Genomic DNA, 17060 nt, shown 5'->3' with positions numbered 1-17060 from the left:
GGAGGATGCGGATAGGAGGGGCGTGTGGTCAGCACACCGCTCTCCCGGTCGTTATGATGGTTTTCTTTGACCGGAGCCGCTACTATTCGGTCGAGTAGCTCCTCAATTGGCATCACGAGGCTGAGTGCAACCCGACAAATGGCAACAGCACATGGCGGCTGGATGGTCACCCATCCAAGTGCCAGCCACGCCCGACAGCGGATAACTTCGGTGATCTCACGGGATTTGGTGTATCCACTGCGGCAAGGCCGTTGCCGACACAGTGATATAGGGAATGAAATTTTTATGAAAGTATTTCGTCATATAAAAAATTTTCTTTTAATTTAAATTTATGAAAATCGGTTTGTGACTTGTAAGAAAACGTATGTTAGGACATGAGACTTTCTGTGCAACCGCCACCACGAGAACTCATAAGGCAAGTTTAACAAGGAGCTCCGGCTCCAGCTACCAGAACCGCATTTTGGTCAGAAGTACATCCGGAAAAGACTCTGCTTCAATGGCCTTAATTAGCGTGGAAAGTTTAGGTGATGTTGCGTTTTGTGAAAAACATAATTCCATGAAATAAAAAAAAACTGTTGAGACCATAAGCAAAGCAGCGGGTGGTAGGCTAGTTTACTATGAAATGGAAATTTCAACCAAAGATATTGTGTCATAAATGTCTAAATGAAGCCGCACGGAGTGGCCGCTTGGTTTGAGGCGCCATGCACTGTTTACACAGCCCCTCCCGCCGGAGGTTCGAGTTCTCCATCGGGCATGTGTGTGTGTGTGTGTGTGTGTGTGTGTGTGTGTGTGTGTGTGTGTGTGTGTGTGTGTGTGTTGTTCATAGCATAAGTTAGTTTAAGTAGTGTTTAAGTCTAGGGACCAATGACCTCAGCAGTTTGGTCCCTTAGAAATTCACACACATTTGACCATTTTTGTCTAAATGAAAATAAAATGTTTTTGTTTCCACTCACTAATCGCATGAAAATGAACTACAATTTGCAGAGAGATAAGAAACGATATATCCTGAAAAACGTAGGTACATAAAAAAAGAAAAAAAGTATTTTTTTCTATTTGGTCTTACACATTTTGGTAAGGAATTTTAATTTGTTTTAACGACTTGCACTTTCATACAGTTAATAACTGAAATTGACAAAATGTTTTGTTTATTAAAAATGATTCAAGAATATGAAGAAATCACATTATGTAACAATTTGATCTCCTTTACAGTATGGTCTATTTTGGTCGAAGATCATTTTCCAGCACGGGCTCCTACGAACAGTCTAACATTCTCCGTGGTGTCTGTTTGTTCTAAGTCATGTCTGCCTACCACTTTCACGCAACGACGCTCTGAGCGTGTTTTTTAGGGAATTGAATAGTTTGAACCTGGGACCTGTTGCTGGTAAGGAGACGCCAGACCACACATGACATGTAGATTTCAGAAGAGTTCAGTGAGACTAGCGATGATATAATCAAATACTTAATGATTTCAGCGTCAGCTCCACTGCACTCCCTGTAAAATAATCTTAATACTAACTAAATTTAGTGGAAGGGGTTCAAGGCTTTCCTATTTTTAGTTAGCTGGTAAAATAACGTCGAAAAAGCAGTTAAGTTTACCATTGGAAATTTTATTCTACTCACAAAACATTGTTTGTAAATTGCACTACTGATAAAAGGAAATATTTTAATACAAGATGATAAAAACCAACTGCATTCAACAAAAATGTGAACGAATATTCCCTGAATGAGTTTCCAAGTTCTACAATGGATCAAAGGATGACCTATGCCATATCACATCTATAATCTAGGTTTAAGTTAAGTTTCATAAAAGAGAAAACTATCAAAACGGTCTACAGTGATCCTTAATTATCTTTAATTACTTATTTAACTTGTCGTAAATTACAGTGGCTGATGTGGCTTCTCAATAATTATATAACAGAATAATCATCAGGTTTCAGATTTTCACTTTTAGTAGCAAATGTGAATACCATGAGCTTTAATTGACGATCGACACTAGTATTACGCAAAAAGGGGATGTAACAGATGAGACTTCTGCAGTTCTGAGTGAATCCTTACGACTCTTATGCGGCATCGCGTGTGTTCATTACCTTGTCGTTGGTTAGGCAGCGTCAGGGTGCGGCGGGCAGCGCAGCTCCACACACCTCGCCGTCTCGGAAGCAACTCTCTCTAACTTCTCCTTACTACAATTTACTGAAGTTGGTTTAAGAAAAGCTATCTGGCTGTGTTTTCAACTGACCAATCAGGGTCTCAATGTTAACCTTAAGCTCCGCTCTACAAAAGTTCTGTCTATCCAATGAGAAACACTATACTTTTCGTGGTGGGGCAATGTTTTTAATGTTTGCTACGTAACAGAGACGCGTATAGTCTCACGCTAAAGCTTTCAGCTGATGTAGCCCTTTTAGTGTTACAGTAAGTTCTATACTGTTCTTCTGGAGGGCTCTATCTTTTAACATGGGCTGGGGGGTGGTCCTGGCGGTCAGCCGCGATGTGGATGTCCGTCCCTTATCATAGGGTCTTCTAGCTTAACACGGTTCTGCTCTTGGCTTCTGTTCTCGTTTCTTCCCTCGGAACTGAGTCTGTTTCACAGTGGGAAGGTATCACATGCATTTAGGCGTTCTTGTGTTAGTCTGTGGTATTCCATTTGCTCACTCGCTGATCGTATTACTTTGGTTAATTTAATGTCAGGATTTATTCGGAGCTATGTGACATACTGCCGGATTATCGATCATGTCAGGGTTTTCATGGAAGGTGTTGGATTTGCCTGACACCTTACAACAGTTATGTTGGCGTTTTTCGCAATGTCTAGCAGGAGTCAGCCCAAACAATTACTGCTCATCATGTTTTCCATGCCGCACCAAACTTTGGTCTGTTTCCCAGTATAAACAGAAATCATTTCTTAAAGCAGAATTTTTCGTGCTCACTCGATAGGGCAGCCCAAAATTACTCTAATGCGATATTCGGTTTCGTGACATGCATTAACAGTGACAGTAAAACGAGGAGAGTAGCCGTTACTCCACGACCGACTGAGCAACCGCGCCATCTACCAGCGACACTCAGTGCGGGCCAGAGTGGCGTGCGAAACGACTAAACTGGCCGAGGACTGGACCGCTGGAGTTGCAGATGTTCTGCGTACTTTACAGTCAGCGTTAATAAGTATCGATAGAACACGTGTAACAACAGAACAATTTGGAATCGCTCTGTTGCATGACCACATAAAATTCCGCTTTAAATACAATCTTGTTTCTACCGGGAAACAACTGACGTTTTACATTCACATTGGGCATTGCATGGAATATGTGAGGAGTAGTAATTACCTGGGCGCACTCTAGCTCCACATTTCGAAAACGAAACTACAACACATAAATCTTGCTCTTGGCAAAAATCTGCACTGGGTAATGGTTCTTCAAAAATGGTTCAAATGGCTCTGAGCACTATGGGACTTAACACCTAAAGTCATCAGTCCCCTAGAACTTAGAACTGTTTAAACCTAACTAACCTAAGGACATCACACACATGTTTGCCCGAGGCAGGATTCAAACCTGCGACCGTAGCGGTCGCGCGGTTCCAGACTGTAACGCCTAGAACCGCTCTGCCATTCCGGCCGGCCACCGTCACCAATGTAATCTGCAGCTGGCCAGAAGAATATCTCTACATTCGACGTTTCGTAAAGGAACACAGCGAATCGAGTACGTAACTGCTGTCCAGTAGCCATCCAAGAGCACAAGATTTCTCCAGATGCACGAAATTGAGGAGATCAGCACGCCTGTACCGAGGACCGGCATGCCTTCCCGTTCGGGAAGCAGCGCAACGGACCGCGTGGCTAGCCGGGTGGGCTCTCTTAGGGTACTTCCACATCTAATAATTCTGCTCCGTTCAGAGCGCCGTGCAAAGTTGTATCCGCTAATAAGTCCTGAATCCATCACAAATCTGGTCGACATTATTGTTTTGTTCACTAAGCGACTGCCGTACACGACTTTTACCTACGCCAGGGAATTCACAACCAGACCCTTGCCTTTGTCCGTCTTCAGTGCGTTTTATCGTGTAAGGCAGCTTCATCATGTATGTGTACTGCCAGTCGTTACGGAAGATATTATGTTACAGGTGTTTGCTGATAACACAGCGACAGTTGGCGTCTACTATGAAACGCTAAGCCCACAGTGCAGAGAATTCTTCATAAACCAGCTGCTTCCGACTTATAAACATGCTCCAGATCGTATCACCGTTACACTGGTCCCATTTGGCAACACTGTGGTAAGTAACAGATTCTCTCTACTTTCTACTGTTTAAGACGATTGAAACACAGTAAACTACACATAAAGCTTTATTTCACACCACTCGTTAGTGTTACATTACACACACACACACACACACACACACACACACACACACACACACACACACACCTGCTGCAGAGGACAGCACATTCTACTCTATACATCTACATCTACATTTACATCTACATACATAGCCTGCCAACCACCCTATGGTGCATGGCGGAAGGTATCTTGTACCACTGGTACTCTTTTCCTTTGCTGTTCCACCCACAGACAGAGCGCTAGAAAAACGACTGCCTATATGCCTTATAGTATTCTCAAAATGAAAAAATTCGACACATTTCAGTCTTAGCATCATAGAAAGAGCTCATTCCTTATCAAGATCAAGCTGATGCCAGAAACAGACACCTTAAATAACACTTGATAGGAAATCAGCTGGAACGTTTTGTATTTCCTTTTCCTTCCTTAAAAAAATGAAGGTAACATATATCTTCATATCACAGCTTAAAAGGCACTTCCTAAAATATACAGCGAACAGCGCCACAAGTAAAAGCATAAGGATTTGCAAAGCATGAAAATGGGTGTTACCCACATAATCAGCCATCTTCCCAATACCAAAACACCTGACTAGTCAAGAAATAAATTACTGTCCAAGGCAAAAGTGGATCCAAACCATTTTCCACAGCACAGCGACGCTCCAGGCGGCTCTACGGTGAGACGACCACTAGCCCAGACACAACTCACTTCAGCCTGGCGAATGCCAAATCCAGCTGCCCGGCTGTACGAAGAAGCACTCCCTCTGTCTAACCACTTAGCGTCGAATGGCGTTGCCACAGTGGTAACATCGGTTCCCACTGGATCACCGAAGCTTAGCGCTGTCGGACTTGGCTACCGCTCGGGTGGGTGACCATTTGGGGTCTGCCGAACACTGTTGGCAAACAGTGTGCAATCAGCCTGTGAGGCCAGTGTGGTGTGCGTACTGTAAGACCTTCGGTACACACACCATCAGATTATTTGACTCGTCGCTCTAACGAAGCAGGCGAGTGTCAGCAATATGTCTTGTGGTCTTATCGTGGCACGTTTATCTTCTGCCGTTAGGTCAGACGATAGAAATGCCACTTGCAAGCTTAGCAGATTGACGGTGACCAACTTTAAACAGAACTTGATTACCAGAATGAGATTTTCACTCTGCAGCGGAGTGTGCGCTGATATGAAACTTCCTGGCAGATTAAAACTGTGTGCCCGACCGAGACTCGAACTCGGGACCTTTGCCTTTCGCTGCAGAGTGAAAATCTCATTCTGGAAACATCCCCCAGGCTGTGGCTAAGCCATGTCTCCGCAATATCCTTTCTTTCAGGAGTGCTGGTTCTGCTAGATTCGCAGGAGAGCTTCTGTAAAGTTTGGAAGGTAGGAAACGAGGTACTGCCAGAAGTAAAGCTGTGAGTACCGGGTGTGAGTCGTGCTTCGGTAGCTCAGTTGGTAGAGCACTTGCCCACGAAAGGCAAAGGTCCCGAGTTCGAGTCTCAGTCGAGCACACAGTTTTAATCTGCCAGGAAGTTTCAGAACTTGATTAATTTTCACACACATTTATTAAAATAATAAAAAGCATACACATTACGTAACTTGATTCTGGATGATGTTTACAATTGACAATCTGAAGTTCCTTTGGTCTTGGTACGTTAATCTTATTCTCATATATATCTGATACTTGACAAAAGTGTGTATTCATTTATCTTCATAGCTATGTACAGGAATATGGTAATCTTATTAGGCGCAGACTGAAACTTGACTATAGACTGGTACAGATTGGTGCAGACAAATGCAGACTGGTACAGACTGACTAATCGGAGGTCTGTACACTCGTTATAATACCTCGCGCGTTCAGGTACCACTGCGCGAGTGTGATCCGCGAGGAGAAAAGGTTCTACGTTAGCAGCAATCTCATTGGCTGCGTTACATATTAATACATGGATCGGCAGAAGCAGAATTTGGTACATCTCTAAGGCAGCGCCATCTCGTAGTGTGGAGACGGACGAGCGCTGCGCCTGCGCTGTTGTGCTTAGCGGGGCGCGCTCTAGTGAGAAAGTTGTGTACGCGCTGACTACGCGGAACTATGTACACAACAGCCAGTTTAAGAGCTTCTTGACTGAGCAGTAGCGGCTCTGGTCACCAAAGCTCACAACGGCCGGGAGAGTGGTGTGCTGACCAAATGCCATTCCACATCCGCTTCCAGTAACACCTAACGGCTGAGGATGACACGGTGGTCGGTCGGTGCCGCTGTGCCTTGAGAGGCATGTTCATACGGAGTTAGAGGCTATTCGCACCCGCCACCCGTACTCACCATCTTCCTGTACATCAGCAAACAGCTGTTAATTGCTGCTCACCCTGTTCGTCGGGACGTTTTTGTGTGTGGAGAGTAAGAGTGGTCCACCTACTCTTCCATGGGGGACTCGTCTCTGACGATTCGAGAAGCTGGACGTTCCTTCTGCGATATTTCAGCCACTGTACATAATTACTGGCAGCGCTGGTCACGAGAATGTACGACCATGCTCTGGACAGCCACTTGGCACTGCCGAGAGGGAAGACCATCGTGTTTGGAGTATGGCTATGGCGCATTGCATCTGCAGCAGAAATCTGAGCAGCAGTTGGCACAACAATGGCACAACTGTTACAGATCGGTTACTTGAAGGACATCTCCGACCCGCACGGCCTGTAGCGTGCATTCCAATGACCCCGAACCACCACCATTTGCGACTTCAGTGGTGCCAAGTGAGTACTCATTCGAGGGCAGGGTGGAGGTCTGTTGTGTTTTTCGATGAAAGCTGGTTCTCTCTCTCGGTGCCAGCGATGGCCATTCGTTCGTTAGGAGGAGGCCAATGGAGGACTTTCAACCAGATTGTCTGCGAGCTACACACACTTTACATACACCTGGAGTTACGGTCTAAGGTTCGAATTCAAATGACAGCAGGAGCACTCTCGGGGTCATCCCATGCACCCTGACTGCAAATTTGTACGCAGCCTGGTGAAAAGGCTTGTCATGCTGTCATTAATGAACAGCATTCCAGAGAGCGTTTTCCAACAGGACAACGCTCGTCCACATACCGCTGTTGTAAACGAACATGCTGTACAAAATGTCGACATGTGCCTTGACCTGCTCGAACACCAGATCTGTCTCCAGTCGAGCACAAATGAGACATGATGGGGCAGCAACTATCCAGTCATTACACCACGCATTTATTTTCTGCAAATCCTCATTGATATGTTCACAACTTTCGTTTGATACTACTTTCCTGTAGACTACAGCATCATCGGCAAACAGTCAATACCATCAACCATATCTTTCATGTAAATCGCAAAAAGCAGCGAACCTATTACGCAGCCCTGGGGCACAATTGAAGTTACCCTTGTTTCTGTTGAAGTCTCCGCCATCAGGACGATATAGTGCTCCCTGTCTGTTAGAAAACGTTCTATCCAATCGCATATATCATCGGATAAACCGTAAGAGCGCGCTTTTTGGAGCAAGCGACAGTGCGAAACTGAGTCGAACGCCTTTCGAAAGTCGAGAAATATGGTATCAACCTAGGAGTTGGTATCTAGAGCCTGTTGTATATCATGCACAAAGAGGGCCAGCTGTGTCTCGCATGACCGCTGTTTCCTAAAACAGTCCTGGTTTTTGCAGATCAGCTTCTCAGAGTCTAGAAAGGTCATTATGTCTGAACACAAAAAATCGATGTCAGTGAAACGGGCCAGTAATTATGTGCATCCGATTTTCTACACTTTCTTATAGATTGCTATGACTGGGCCTTCTTCCAGTCCCATGGAACTTTCATTGCTCAAGACCACGGCGCACAATTTCCTCTCCCGAGCGATCTTCTGACGACACCACGCGAATCGTGTACCTGTCCCCACTGCTAATAAACAGTTCGCAACAGTTCTTGTTGACACGTCTGGGCGCACAAGCTTTCTCATGAGCCACTTGGTAGCTGTACCATTCGCCTCTGCTGCCCTTGCAATACCAAGATCCTGGTGGGCGTCTGTGCTGCGTCAACGTCCAGGACGTCACCTACGGTTCATGAGAACGTTCACGTGACTGAAACGTCCTGGCAGATTAAAACTGTGTGCCCGACCGAGACTCGAACTCGGGACCTTTGCCTTTCACGGGCAAGTGCTCTACCATCTGAGCTACCGAAGCACACGCCCGGAGTGAAAATCTCATTCTGTTCACGTGACTGCTGATCTCAGCATCGTTACACAACTGACGCAGCACGTCCAACTTGTGTGGTAATTCTCCAAAAGAACCATCCCGCCACAATCTGATCCCTGTCACTCACACTCATTTGGCTGTAGGTGGCCCGAGTGCCTGTCCGTGGCATGGTTGCCTGCCTGCTTCACACTTTTGCACCATACTGAGCCTTCTGTGTGGGAGCATTCCCGATTAGAGTGTAGACACAGACGGCGCTCTCGTAGCTACGCCACTTGCTGTGGGATGACATTCAGTGTCAGTACATCTACACTCACGCTCATAAATTAAGGATAACTGAAGAATGTGGTGCCACACAATGTGTCACTACGCAAAACTGGCGCTGATAGCATAGGCACATAGGGAATACGCACGACACAGATCTGTAAGTCCACGGTATGATAAGTTGAGAAAACTGTCCATAAACATATGTGCTACAAAACGCCACTGTTTCCCGCGCATGTACCCCGGCATCAATATGGGATATGACCACCATGCATACTACACAGGCCGCACAACGGATTGGCGTACTCTGGAGCGGGTGGTCGAGCAGCTGCTGGGATGTAGCCGCCCATTCTTGCACCAGTGCACGTCGGGACTCCTGAAGTGTCGTAGGGGTTTGAAGACGTGCAGCGATACGTCGACCGAGAGCATCCCAGACGTGCTCGATGGGGTTTAGAACAGGCAGGCCACTCCATTCGCCTGATATCTTCTGTTTCAAGGTATTCCTCCACGATGGCAGCTCCGTGGGGCCGTGCGTTATCATCCATTAGGAGGAAGGTGGGACCCACTGCACTGCTGAAGAGGCGGACATACTGGAGCAAAATGACGCCCCGATTCACCTCACCTGTCACAGCTCCCCTGTCAAAGACATGCAGGGGTGTACTGTTCAGACTATACCTGAACTCGTCCGTGAACATAACCTAGGACCACTGTTCCAGTGACCTTGTACTGTGTTCCTGATACCAGGGGTCAGTGGAATCCACCTTGTAGGTCTCTGGGCGAATAAATTATGTCTGTTCAGTCTTCTGTAGACTGTGTGTCTGGAGACAACTATTCCTGTGGCTGCGGTAAGGTCCCGAGCAAGGCTACCTGCAGTTCTCCGTGGCCGTCTGCGTGCACTGATGGTGAGATATTGGTCTTCTTGTACACTGTGGCCGTCCCGTACTGTAGCGCCTGGACATGTTTCCTGTCTGCTGGAATCGTTGCCATAATCTTGACATCACACTTTGTGGCACACGGACGGCCTGTGCTACGACCTGCTGTGTTTGACCCCTCCTAACGTCATCAATATGTGCTCTTTGAGCCATTTTCAGCACACAGTCACCATTAGCACGTTTGAAAACGTCTGGACACTTATTCGCTGCACCGTACTCTGGCATGCACCAACACACCTCTGCGTATGTGGACTTCTGCCAGCGCCACCGTGCGACGACCGCAGGTCAAATGCACCGCAATGTCTTATCCGGAGGTGATTTAAACCCGCAAAGCGCCCACCAGAGCGTTGTTTCATCATGTATCAGCATTATCTTCAATTTATGAGCATGAGTGTATCCCAGGTCTCATATGCCGTCATGGATGGAAATCGACGTCGTCTTTCCAGGTGTGTGAATTTTTTTCTTTTTTGATTTTTTAGCAGTGTACAGAAACTCAGCTACAGATTCGATGACTTGTTACTAATTAATGAAAAGCACCAAGAACTGACGGAAGATTCTCTTAACTTAGTTACTAACTTATGCAGTTTTTACTTGCTCGCGTTTATTACAGACTGTGTGTGTCAATTGCTTTTACTTTCACAGGTTAATAGCACGAATCCTATCACTTTCATATGCGACCACGGTGAAACGGAGTGTGAAGGACTCAAAATCCACTCGTGTGCCATAGCCCTCGTCCAAGACCAGACCACGCTGCTAAGGCTGGCGGAGTGCACGATCCGCAACCAGACAGACCCAGAAGCAATTCTGACTGAGGTAAGCCAGCCGTGAATTCGCATCGATTATCGTTCAGTCGACTCAGATTAGCTGAGCTCGGGCGGTGAGAACGACTTAACCAAGCGCTCCCCGCCTTTGTAGCCTTGCAGATATTGCTTCTTATTTTTATAGTTTTTTATCTTCTTATTAACCAGCTGCGGGCACGTAATAAATTCAGGCCCTCTCCTTTCCTTGTATTCTGTTATTGCAGTACTCCTTCACCTTCTCCCTATGTTGCCTTCTCCTTTCTTCTTTCCATGTTGTTCCGAATTTCTTATTTTATCTCCACTGAAAGCCTTCTGAATGTAGTATTTTATTGTTAAAAAGATTTGGTTCTGCTATTTCCGATTTTTTATTCTAATTTTTTTTTCTACTCCTTTCCTTATTTCTATCATTCATGCTGTTGTGATTTCTTCTTCCAGAAATACAGAAACATTTATTTCGCGAGCCTGTTCTCATTTATTCGGTAGAGGTGTCCAAAAAAGATTAATCTTCTTGTAACCATTGCTTCTGATATTTCCTTTGTATTTTTGTCGACCTCCACCCTACTTATCATTTTCCAGGTATCTGTAGTTTGTATTGCGTCCATCATTTTTTTCAACAATGCATCTTCCAGGGACCTCTCTCCTATCCAGCTTATAGTTCATTGTTAGGCATTCAGATCCATATAATATTCTCGTAGTATTATTGTGGTAATGTATTTTAGTTTTGATTTTCTAGATATGAATTTCTTGTAAGTATCCTTTGTCAGATCATTTGCTCCCTCCTTATCGTTACCTCTTACATATATTCCAAAATTTTCTAGTTTCTTCTATTGTATAGCTTCTCCCAGATATTTAAATTTACTTACTCGCTCTATTTTACCTACCTGTTTTTCTATGAATTTTGGTGCATTTTTTTATATTTGGTATGAATTTGGTTTTTTTTCAGCTTAAATTTTGAGACCAGATTTTTCACTATTTCTTCCAGAAGATTTATTTGAATAACTGTGTCTGTTGTGTTCCAAAATCGACTCCAAAAGCCAGGCAGTTTACCTTAATTCCATTTGTCTTCCTTCGTGGAATTATTGATTCAATTTTGCGATCTTTCTAGCTCCAAATTCTAGATCCTTACTACACTACTGGCCATTAAAATGGCTACACCAAGAAGAAATGCAGATGATGAACGGGTATTCGTTGGACAAATATGTTATACTAGAACTGACATGTGATTATATTTTCACGCAATTTGGGTTCATAGATCCTGAGAAATCAGTACCCAGAACAATCACCTCTGACCGTAATAACGGCCTTGATATGCCTGGGCATTGAATCGAACAGAGCTTGGATGGCGTGTAGAGGTACAGTTGCCCATGCAGCTTCAACACGATACCACAGTTCATCAACAGTAGTGACTGGCGTATTGAGCCAGTTGCTCGACCACCATTGACCAGACGTTTTCAATTGGTGGGAGATCTGGAGAATGTGCTGGCCAGGGCAGCAGTCGAACATTTTCTGCATCGAGAAAGGCCCGTACAGGACCTGCAACATGCGGTCGTGCATTATCCTACTGAAATGTAGGGTTTCGCAGGGATCGAATTAAGGGTAGAGTCACGGGTCGTAACACATCTGAAATGTAACGTCTACTGTTCAAAGTGCCGTCAATGCGAACAAGAGGTGAGCGAGACGTGTAACCAACGGTACCCCATACCATCACACCGGCTGATACGCCAGTATGGCGATGACGAATACACGCTTCCAATGTGCGTTCACCGCGATGTCGCCAAACGCGGATGCGACCATCATGATATTGTAAACAGAACCTAGATTCATCCGAAAAAATGACGTTTTGCCATTCGTGCACCCATGTTCGTCGTTGAGTACACCATCGCAGGCGCTCCTATTTGTGATGCAGCGTCAAGGGTAGCCGCAGCCATGGTCTCCGAGGTAATGGTCCACGCTGCTGCAAACGTCGTCGAATTGTTCGTGCAGATGGTTGTTGTCTTGCAAAAGTCCCCATCTGTTGACTCAGGGATCGAGACGTGGCTGCACGATCCGTTACAGCCATGCAGATAAGAGACCTGTCATCTCGACTGCTAGTGATACGAGGCCGTTGGGATCCAGCACGGCGTTTCGTATTACCCTCCTGAACCCACCGATTCCATATTCTGCTAACAGTCATTGGATCTCGACCAACGCGAACAGCAATGTCGCGATACGATAAACCGCCATCGCGATAGGCTACAATCCGACCTTTATCACAGTTGGAAACGTGATGGTACGCGTTTCTCCTCCTTACACGAGGCATCACGACAACGTTTCACCAGGCAACGCTGGTCAATTGCTGTTTGTGTATGAGAAATCGGTTGGAAACTTTCCTCATGTGAGCACGTTATAGGTGTCGCCACCGGCGGCAACCTTGTGTGAATGCTCTGAAAAGCTAATCATTTGCAAATCACAGCATCTCCTTCCTGTCGGTTAAATTTCGCGTCTGTAGCACGTCATCTTAATGGTGTAGCAATATTAATCGCCAGTAGTGTATTTTTCCTAGAACGCAGTGAAACAGTAAACGGGATGATCCGTCCCCTTGTCTAATAGCAATTTTTATTTCAAATGGCCGAGATAGTGCTCCTACAAATTTATCTTTAGATATCGTCAGTGTTAGTGTTTCAAGAATTGTGTTCGCTGATTTTGCCTCATAGTTTGTTCACTTGACAAATAAACAAAAGAAGTTATGTGGACATGTGTCCGGAAACGCTTAATTTCCATGTTACAGCTCATTTTAGTTTCGTCAGTATGTACTGTACTTCCTCGATTCACCGCCAGTTGGCCCAATTGAAGGAAGGTAATGTTGACTTCGGTGCTTGTGTTGACACGCGACTCACTGCTCTACAGTACTAGCATCAAGCACATCAGTACGTAGCATCAGCAGGTTAGTGTTCATCACGAACGTGGTTTTGCAGTCAGTGCAATGTTTACAAATGCGGAGTTGGCAGATGCCCATTTGATGTATGGATTAGCACGGGGCCAATAGCCGTGGCGCGGTACGTTTGTATCGAGACAGATTTCCAGAACGAAGGTGTCCCGACAGGAAGACGTTCGAAGCAATTGATCGGCGTCTTAGGGAGCACGGAACATTCCAGCCTATGACTCGCGACTGGGGAAGACCTAGAACGACGAGGACACCTGCAATGGACGAGGCAATTCTTCGTGCAGTTGACGATAACCCTAATGTCAGCGTCAGAGAAGTTGCTGCTGTACAAGGTAACGTTGACCACGTCACTGTATGGAGAGTGCTACGGGAGAACCAGTTGTTTCCGTACCATGTACAGCGTGTGCAGGCACTATCAGCAGCTGATTGGCCTCCACGGGTACACTTCTGCAAATGTTTCAGCCAACAATGTGTCAATCCTCATTTCAGTGCAAATGTTTTCTTTACGGATGAGGCTTCATTCTAACGTGATCAAATCGTAAATTTTCACAATCAACATGTGTGGGCTGATGAGAACCCGCACGCAATTGTGCAATCACGTCATCAACACAGATTTTCTGTGAACGTTTGGGCAGGCATTGTTGGTGATGTCTTGATTGGGCCCCATGTTCTTCCACCTACGCTCAATGGAGCATGTTATCGTGATTTCATACGGGATACTCTACCTGTGCTGCTAGAACATGTGCCTTTACAAGTACGACACAACATGTGGTTCATGCACGATGGAGCTCCTGCACATTTCAGTCGAAGTGTTAGTACGCTTCTCAACAACAGATTCGGTGACCGATGGATTGGTAGAGGCGAACCAACTCCATGGCCTCCACGCTCTCCTGACCTTAACCCTCTTGACTTTCATTTATGGGAGCATTTGAAAGCTCTTGTCTACGCAACCCCGGTACCAAATGTAGAGACTCTTCGTGCTCGTATTGTGGACGGCTGTGATACAATACGCCATTCTCCAGGGCTGCATCAGCGCATCAGGGATTCCATGCGACGGATGGTGGATGCATTTATCCTCGCTAACGGAGGGCATTTTGAACATTTCCTGTAACAAAGTGTTTGAAGTCACGCTGGTACGTTCTGTTGCTGTGTGTTTCCATTCCATGATTAATGTGATTTGAAGAGAAGTAATAAAATGAGCTCTAGCATGGAAAGTAAGCATTTCCGGACACATGTCCACATAACATATTTTCTTTCTTTGTGTGTGAGCAATGTTTCCTGAAAGTTTGGCCGTACCTTTTTGTAACACCCTGTATAATACTTTGTATGCGTATAAATTCAGCACGAGTTATACTTTGTAAATCCATGTGGATTTGTACATAAACGCTTTTATCCCTCAAGAAAATTTATTGTTGTTTATTGTTGGGTTTGTTTTCAGTGTGCCACGACCCTGGGGATCGAATGGAGGCCGATAGCGGACTGCGCCAAGTCGGCGAGGGGCAGCCAACTGCTTAAACTCAACGGAGACAAAACTAAAGAGCTGGATCCGGGAGTTGAGGAACTACCCACCATCACATTGAACGGGGTGAGTGGGTGACAGACCACGACGGAAATTCTCCTATTTATTCGCCTATTTGAACGAGGTTTTATTTTCGGTGAAATTGCTTGGTTACGATGATTACAACGATCATGTGTTCTGCTAATTAGGCAGGTCTATCACCGCACAACACAGCATTCTTTAAGATTGAAGCACCTGTTTGGGGAGATAATGCTGCGGAAAGAGACTTCCGCCGAGAATGGGGCTCTCGTCCCATAAGCGGCTTTTCGCAGATGGCAGGTTATTGTCAGCATCTTCAGTCCCAAGAATGATTTGATGAAGCTCTCCAAGCTACTCCATCCTATGCAAGCATCTTCATTTCCAAATAACTGCTGCAACCTACATCCTTCTGAATCTGCTTACTGCATTCACCTTTTGTCTCCGTCTACGATACTTACGCCCCCCCCCCCCCCCCCACACACACACACTCACACTCCCCTCCAGTACAAAATTCGTAATCGATTAATGTCTCACAATGTTCCCTATCAATTCATCCCTTCTTCCAGTCAAGCTGTGCCAAAAATTTCTTGTCTCTACAGTTCTATTCAATACCTCCACATCAGTTACATGATGTCAGCCCCGATAGGTGATTGGTCAGCGTGACGGATTGCCGTCCTACGGGCCAGGGCTCGATTCCCGGCTGGGTAGGAGATTTTCTCCGCTCAGGGACTGGGTGTTGTGTTGTCTCATCATCATTTCATCCCCATGCGAACATGTTTACTGATTCTGCTGTAACACCAAATTCGATTGTGATTTTATCTGTTGTTTCTCTATCTCTGAAATGAAATTCTTTCTAGAAGTTATTTGTTATAAAGTCATTTCTCATGCAGTGGCCTAGCCAATTTCTTTTGGTCCTCTAAACTGTTTCCAGTATTTGTCTTTTCTCGTTCAGCTTTTGTAACACAATAACACTCTTTGCTACATCTGCCCATTGCACACCGCCCATTCATCTCCAGTTCTACATCTCAAAAGCTTCTACGTATTTCTACTCTCTTCACCGTATTGTTCATTTTTCGTCACAATAGACGATAGCACTCCATCTAAACCACATATCTTTTCTTTAACTGTTTATTTAAAAGACCATGGAAAATACACCTCCTTGTGTAAGACACAATTCTGCAATAGCAATCCTTAATTTTATTTCTTGATTAAACATCATGTTTCTAGCAATTTTGCAACCTATGTACCGAAGTTATCAACTTGTTCCACTACCTCATCACTAATTTTTACTTTTAATTTTCGTTGATTGCCTTGTAGAAATCATTGGCTTAGTCTTCTTCACATTAATCTTCATCCATATTCCACACAGCTGGTGCCTAGCCTTTTTTCTACTCCAGAGCTGGCGCTGACTGTTGTGGACACCCTGCACATTAAAAACCGGTCGTATTACTGATTTTCATAACTGTCTTAAACTCCTGTTATCTTTCTATCCACCAGCTGTGTAAATAATTAAAGTGGAATGCATTAAATTTCATATATCATCCAGTGGAGCGGTGCCTTCATTGGAAATACGGAAGCGTCCGATCCCGCCCGTCTGCTTTGACCCATGACGTCACAAATATGGCGGAAACGACCATAAACCATGAGTCCAATATGGCACATATAAAGTCGTTACGTACACATTATGAGGACGAAAATACATCGAAAAACAAACACACACAAGTTCCACAAAACGCCCAATGACACTAACGGTACAAACGCGGGAAATAGGGGGTTTTAGGGTGGGGACATACTAAATATAAACAAATTTAGACACCCACTCCCACGCAAAACGACGAAAAAAACCGACATCACAAAACTCCCCAAATAACACATCATCATCTGGAATCGGACACTTCCCTTGACCTAGAGGTCGAGCGAAGCGTGCCATCCCACCCGACGGCTTTGAGCAGTAACGTAAGGCTGTTGAGGTGTGTGACGTCACGACGGCGTGGGAAAATAGTTTGTGAGAGTGGCGTGTTTGTAGGTGTCGTTTTGATACGATCGGTGGTGCTCTCTGGTGGTGCGTTAGGTGATGTTTTTGGTTTAGTTTACGAGTTTGGTGTCGTGTGTGAATTTTGGTAAATTGA

The 17060-nt window shown here is 45.2% G+C and overlaps 2 protein-coding genes across 3 annotated transcripts in view; one reads left to right on the top strand and one right to left on the bottom strand.

The window, feature by feature from the left end:
• Positions 1–17060, bottom strand: part of LOC126425074 (organic solute transporter alpha-like protein) — a 559459-nt gene that overhangs the window by 223248 nt on the left and 319151 nt on the right. The window lies entirely within an intron of this gene.
• The window catches only part of LOC126425078 (gamma-interferon-inducible lysosomal thiol reductase-like), a 125052-nt gene that overhangs the window by 2609 nt on the left and 105383 nt on the right, over positions 1–17060 (top strand). Inside the window, exons 2-4 of one of the 2 annotated variants that reach the window (XM_050087991.1) lie at positions 4102–4251; positions 10314–10484; positions 14833–14979. The exons of the other annotated variant lie outside the window; for it this stretch is intronic. Of the exons in view, the coding sequence (XP_049943948.1) occupies positions 4102–4251; positions 10314–10484; positions 14833–14979 (468 nt within the window). The remainder of the gene's footprint in view (positions 1–4101; positions 4252–10313; positions 10485–14832; positions 14980–17060) is intronic. 2 annotated transcript variants of the gene reach the window in all.

This window comes from Schistocerca serialis, chromosome 10 (genome assembly GCF_023864345.2).
Source record: "Schistocerca serialis cubense isolate TAMUIC-IGC-003099 chromosome 10, iqSchSeri2.2, whole genome shotgun sequence".
Lineage (NCBI taxonomy): Eukaryota > Metazoa > Arthropoda > Insecta > Orthoptera > Acrididae > Schistocerca > Schistocerca serialis.
This window is presented reverse-complemented; position numbering and strand designations above follow the sequence as displayed.